General features: G+C 52.6%; 1 protein-coding gene across 1 annotated transcript in view; it reads right to left on the minus strand.

Moving 5' to 3' along the window:
* Nucleotides 1-4,048: 4,048 nt before the first annotated feature.
* The window catches only part of tmtc3 (transmembrane O-mannosyltransferase targeting cadherins 3), a 17,555-nt gene continuing 15,301 nt past the window's right edge, over nt 4,049-6,302 (minus strand). Inside the window, exon 14 of the mRNA XM_034535922.1 lies at nt 4,049-6,020. Coding sequence (XP_034391813.1) covers nt 5,188-6,020 — 833 coding nt within the window. The 3' untranslated portion in view covers nt 4,049-5,187. The remainder of the gene's footprint in view (nt 6,021-6,302) is intronic.

A 6,302-nucleotide genomic window follows, 5' to 3' on the forward strand; every position in this document is an offset into this window, starting at 1 on the left:
TCCTCCTCCTCCTCCTCCTCCTCGTATGAGATCAAGATGCGTGAAAGATGAAAGGAAACAAGACTTTTTTACATAATTGAGTTATATTTCTGAAGCCGAGTTCTGCAAGGAGAAGGAGGACATGTGCAGCTGTGAAGATGACGCATGAGCCGACTGCATGTTTTCATCACGAGGTTCACGAGCGAGGCACGAAGTCTACAAAAAAAATGTGCCGAGGACTAAATCCCCCCCCCCCCAAAAAAAATGGGGTGAAGCTGATGAATAGAGGAACGCCGTTTATTTTATCGCAACGATACGAAGTCGGTTGGAAAAGGTTCCAGATGTGTTGAGGAAGTCTGAGGCTGAAACGCCGGATGAAGACGCTTCTGTAAAAAGGTCGAGACGAAGGTCCAAAGACTAACGTTATTTAATAGCGAATGTTTTATTATGAACATGCGATACATTTTAAATGTCACCGTGCGCAACGATCGGATATATATTTTTTTTTATCTCTCTGGGTCTGAAAGCACGCACACACACACACACACACACACACAGCTGGAGGGTTGACCGGCTCATATTTGGAACCCATCTGTCAGGTCCACCGGTGGGTGGGCCCTTGGACCTTGTGGGGGTCAGAGGTGGGTGGGCCTTGGGACCCCGTGGGGGGGGTCAGAGGGTCCACAGTTGTTCCTTCTCGCTGGTCCCCGTTGGTTCCCACATCTTGGGGATGGTGGTTTAACCCGCAGGTCTCTGGTGAGACCTTAGGGCCCGAGACCAGAGGGCCAGAGACCAGAGGGCCAGAGACCAGAGGGCCCGAGACCAGAGGGCCCGAGACCAAAGGGCCAGAGGGCCAGAGACCAGAGGGCCCGAGACCAGAGGGCCCGAGACCAAAGGGCCCGAGACCAGAGGGCCCGAGACCAGAGGGCCCGAGACCAAAGGGCCAGAGACCAGAGGGCCAGAGACCAGAGGGCCCGAGACCAAAGGGCCAGAGACCAGAGGGCCAGAGACCAGAGGGCCCGAGACCAGAGGGCCCGAGACCAAAGGGCCCGAGACCAAAGGGCCCGAGACCAGAGGGCCAGAGACCAGAGGGCCAGAGACCTCGTTACTGATTCATGTCTTTCCATCCAGACCTAGAACCTAGAGACAGGCCGTGACTCAGCAGCGCTCATAAATCTGCTCTGGAGGGTTTTTGTTTTTTCTTACGACCGGCGGGACGCGGAAGCGAGCAGCGCCCGTTATTCATTCACTCGACAGCGAGGCCCTCCAACGCCTACGATTTATAGACTGACGGCCTCGGTTGGATCTGTCTTTTTCCGCGGAACGCCTGTGTGGTGGCTGGGTGTGGTTAGGCTCAGCTGCAGAGGGGAGTGGGGGAGTACGCTCAGGTCTAATTTTTATTAAAATTGCAGAAAGCATCACCAGATTTCATTGGACGATATGAAAAATGGATATATATATATATATATATATATATATATATATATATATTTATTAAAAAAAATATTCAGCACTCAGTTACGTTTTCTTTGGGGGGGGGGGGGACTCCAGGATCTGAAATGAGCCGGTGAGGGAAGCGAGGGACAAGATGAGGAGCCGGTGATTGAAGCGAGGGAGGAGATGAGGAGCCGGTGAAGGAAGCGAGGGAGGAGATGAGGAGCCGGTGATTGAAGCGAGGGAGGAGATGAGGAGCCGGTGATTGAAGCGAGGGAGGAGATGAGGAGCCGGGGATGTAAGCGAGGGAGGAGATGAGGAGCCGGTGAAGGAAGCGAGGGAGGAGATGAGGAGCCGGTGAGGGAAGCGAGGGAGGAGATGAGGAGCCGGTGAAGGAAGCGAGGGAGGTGCCGGTGATGGAAGCGAGGGAGGAGATGAGGAGCCGGTGAGGGAAGCGAGGGAGGAGATGAGGAGCCGGTGATGTAAGCGAGGGAGGAGATGAGGAGCCGGTGAAGGAAGCGAGGGAGGAGATGAGGAGCCGGTGAGGGAAGCGAGGGAGGAGATGAGGAGCCGGTGAAGGAAGCGAGGGAGGAGATGAGGAGCCGGTGATTGAAGCGAGGGAGGAGATGAGGAGCCGGTGAGGGAAGCGAGGGAGGAGATGAGGAGCCGGGGAAGGAAGCGAGGGAGGAGATGAGGAGCCGGTGATGGAAGCGAGGGAGGAGATGAGGAGCCGGTGAAGGAAGCGAGGGAGGAGATGAGGAGCCGGTGATTGAAGCGAGGGAGGAGATGAGGAGCCGGTGATTGAAGCGAGGGAGGAGATGAGGAGCCGGTGATTGAAGCAAGGGAGGAGATGAGGAGCCGGTGAAGGAAGCGAGGGAGGTGCCGGTGATGGAAGCGAGGGAGGAGATGAGGAGCCGGTGAGGGAAGCGAGGGAGGAGATGAGGAGCCGGTGATGGAAGCGAGGGAGGAGATGAGGAGCCGGTGAGGGAAGCGAGGGAGGAGATGAGGAGCCGGTGAGGGAAGCGAGGGAGGAGATGAGGAGCCGGTGATGGAAGCGAGGGAGGAGCCGGTGAGGGAAGCGAGGGAGGAGCCGGTGAGGGAAGCGAGGGAGGAGATGAGGAGCCGGTGATGGAAATGAGGGAGGAGATGAGGAGTCGGTGAGGGAAGCGAGGGAGGAGATGAGGAGCCGGTGAGGGAAGCGAGGGAGGAGATTAGGAGCCGGTGATGGAAGCGAGGGAGGAGCCGGTGAGGGAAGCGAGGGAGGAGATGAGGAGCCAGTAAAGGAAGCGAGGGAGGAGATGAGGAGCCGGTGATGGAAGCGAGGGAGGAGCCGGTGAGGGAAGCGAGGGAGGAGATGAGGAGCCAGTAAAGGAAGCGAGGGAGGAGATGAGGAGCCGGTGATGGAAGCGAGGGAGGAGCCAGTGAGGGAAGCGAGGGAGGAGCCGGTGATGGAAGCGAGGGAGGAGATGAGGAGCCGGTGAGGGAAGCGAGGGAGGAGATTAGGAGCTGGTGAAGGAAGCGAGGGAGGAGATGAGGAGCCGGTGATGGAAGCGAGGGAGGAGATGAGGAGCCGGTGAAGGAAGCGAGGGAGGAGATGAGGAGACGACAGGTTAGCAGAATAAAAAACACTGGTCCTGTTCCTGCAGCTGTGAGATGAGGGAGGTGTCGTACTTCCTGCTGCTCGTGTTATATTGTTTTATATTCATGAGAGGTGTGAAATGTGCACTGGATTTCAACATTTTGCACATGGCTACTTTATTAAGAATGAATATAAGCGGTCGGATAAATCTGAAATCCCTTCTTCTTCTTTTTAAAGTGCGTTCAACAGTCTATTAATATTTATCGAGGGCGCGAAGGCCGGAGAAGTTCAACTTTAGGTTTCTAGCATCTGCTTTTCTCATGAAAGACACCCTGTTCACTTTCCTTCTTTATGAATCCTTTGAACCACGAGCAGTTGCTCCTGGCAACGCGCTCAGTGACTGTCGAATCCATCACGGCTCCAGGAATGCGGAATATAACGGTTTACACAGCACGCGGTTAAAAGAGAAAAGTAAACGAAAATATCACTTTTTAAGCGTAGTTTTGGTTGCTTTAAAAAAAAAAATTTAAAAAAGTATTCTTATGACGGAAGCATTTGTTGCACATGATGTGTTCAAGGACCAACAACAACAAAAAACAAAAAAAACTTCATCAAAGGGACGCATTGGAGTCGAGATGGATGACGTGCGTTCGTAAATCACATTACGGCCTGTTCCGTGTAATTGGTCAAAGAACAAGCAGCTTTTGGTACATTTGATTTCCAATCAGGAAACTCGATTTGGGATTTTCAAAATTGGATCGGCACAGGGACGCCGCGCCGCACCCGTGAAGATACCCGTACGGCCCCCGAAAGAGCGTCGAACGCCATCGTTTTGACTAAATAACATGTTTTGATTTGTCACATTTCGTCCTACAAAAGTTAGGAAGGCGATGTTTTAACGTCGCTTTCCCACGGCGTAGTAGTCGCACTCCGGGTATCGAGTCGGTGTACCACGGACAGAAAGCACAGGAGAACAGAAGCAATGAGTTGTCATCTCACTTTATTTAATAACCTAGACCCCCGCTCCCCCTCCCCCTTCCCCCAAACCACCACCAGCACCAAGAGCTATAAAAAAAAAAAGAACAAAAATCTCAAAATTGTACAAAAATCAGCAAACTCGCCCCCAAAAAAAAGTGACGTTTCCTCGTGCATTTTTCTTAATGGCCGACCGCTCATCCATAACAACGTACAGTTGATGAGTAACGCACCGTGAACGACAAGCCGCAGCAGTAGCAGTGCTGATAGAGATAATAAATAACATATTTTATATATATATATATTATATATATAATATATTTTATATATTATGTACATAGAGTGGCAGAACTGCATAGCGAGGCTCCTCGTGGCGTCACAGCTCTGAGCAGAGGGGTCATCGTACTGGAATTAATGTTATTGCACTGTGAAGTAAAAGAAAAGAAAAACGGGTCGTACGCCGTAAACTAGTGAGAAAAACACTTGTTTGTTTGTTTTCAGTCAGCTGTTTTACGGTGGCATTTTATTTTTATTTATCCGGAGAGATGCCCCAAAAAAAACGGAGTGAATACGAAGGCTGCAACAAACACTTGGAGAGATATTTCCGTCGTCGTCGTGGAGACGGATGAGGTCATCGTCTCTAGATGGGGCTCCACAATGACATTTTGGAGGCGGCGGCCGATGATGATGATGATGATGATGATGATGATGCAGGAAACGCCGCCGCGTGAGATCAATAACGGTTTCGAAGACGCCGCGGAACATAAGCCCGGCGCTGCCGGCGTAGGGCAGTTGTTTTGGAGGAGGCAGATATCATCCCGCCCTGAGGAAACGAGTGGAGAACACGTCGTTTCCTTTAATTGTTCCCGATACAATCAAACTGCTTTTAAAATAACACACAGGAGTGAGAAAAAAAAAAGAAAAGAAAAAGAAATCCAGTGATAAACAATGACTACATAAAAAAGGGGAAAAACAAATATTTATATGGGAAAAACACATTCAGATGAACGGCCAGAAGCTTTAAATAAGTCTTTGTGCTTATTGTTACATGGGTTTTTTGTTTGTGTGTGTGTGTGCAGAAGAATTTCCCTTTTTAGTTTACATGATTAGTGTTAAATAAACAAGTGAATAAATCCAAAGCAATAAAATAAATGGAGTACAAGGAGCATTAAAGAGCTCTATTAAAAAAAAAAAAAAAGTAGTCCGGGTCCTGAATGACGTCAATCGCCACTCAATATGCGCTCGATCTCCTCGAGTCTCTTCAGGGCGGCGGCCCTCTTCTTCTCTATGTCTTTAATCTCCTCGGTGGACTTACCCGTCGCCCGGCCGCCGTCCGGGGACTCCGATTGGTCCGCGGCCTCCGATTGGTCCGCGGCCTCCGATTGGTCCGCGGCCACGCCCCCGAGGCTCTCCGCGGAGGATTTCCGCTCATTCTCCTCGTGCCCGGAGGCATCGGCGCCCCGCCCTTCCTCCCCTTCCTCCCCGACTCTCTCCGGCGAAGTCAGCGGCTGCCCCGCCGCGCTCATGGCGGCCATTTTATTCCGCACGATGCTCAGGTGACGCCGCACGTACTCCTCGTGGGGCGCCATGGCCAGCGTCTCCTCCAGGCAGGCGGCGGCGCGCGGCAGGTCGCGCTCCTCGAAGTAGACCACGCACAGGTTGTGCTTGCCCTGCACGTTGGCGGGGTCCATGATCAGGATGCGCTCGAAGCAGGACTTGGCGCCGCGCGTGTCCTTCTTGTGGTTCATGAGGATGTCGCCCTTGAGGATCAGGCCCTTGATGTGCTCCGGGTGGTGGCGCAGCAGCTCGTCCAGCGCCGGCAGCGCGTCCACCTCGCGCTTGGACTGCGAGTAGAGCAGCGCCAGGTTGAACAGGGCGCTGCGGAAGCCCGCCTGCAGCCCGATGGCTTTGCGCATCCAGCGCTCGGCCGCCGCGTTCTCGTCGGCGTCCATGGCCAGCATGCCCAGGTTGAAGTAGCCGTTGGCGTCCTCGGGCTCCTCCTCCACGTAGGCCAGGAAGCGCCGGTTGGCCTCGGGCCAGAACTTTTGCTCACCTGCACACGGAGAGCAGAGACGTAATATATAAACGTCATTTATTTGGATGTCGGGAATTACATTCATGACTCAATTGTTAGAATTAAGGTCAAGGTTTGGGAGGAGGAATGCGAGGAAGGAGCTCGGGGCTCCGCCCACCTTTAAAAAAAAAAAAAAACACCCGTATTCACCTGCATGAAAATCCTCCCAAAAAAAGAAGCCACGAGACAAATTAGAAGCGTTTCAGGCGGTCGGCAAACGCTTCTGTTTTTGTCCGTGTGGTGAACTTTGTAATCTGGAGG

This window comes from Cyclopterus lumpus, chromosome 6 (genome assembly GCF_009769545.1).
Source record: "Cyclopterus lumpus isolate fCycLum1 chromosome 6, fCycLum1.pri, whole genome shotgun sequence".
In the NCBI taxonomy this organism is placed as follows: domain Eukaryota; kingdom Metazoa; phylum Chordata; class Actinopteri; order Perciformes; family Cyclopteridae; genus Cyclopterus; species Cyclopterus lumpus.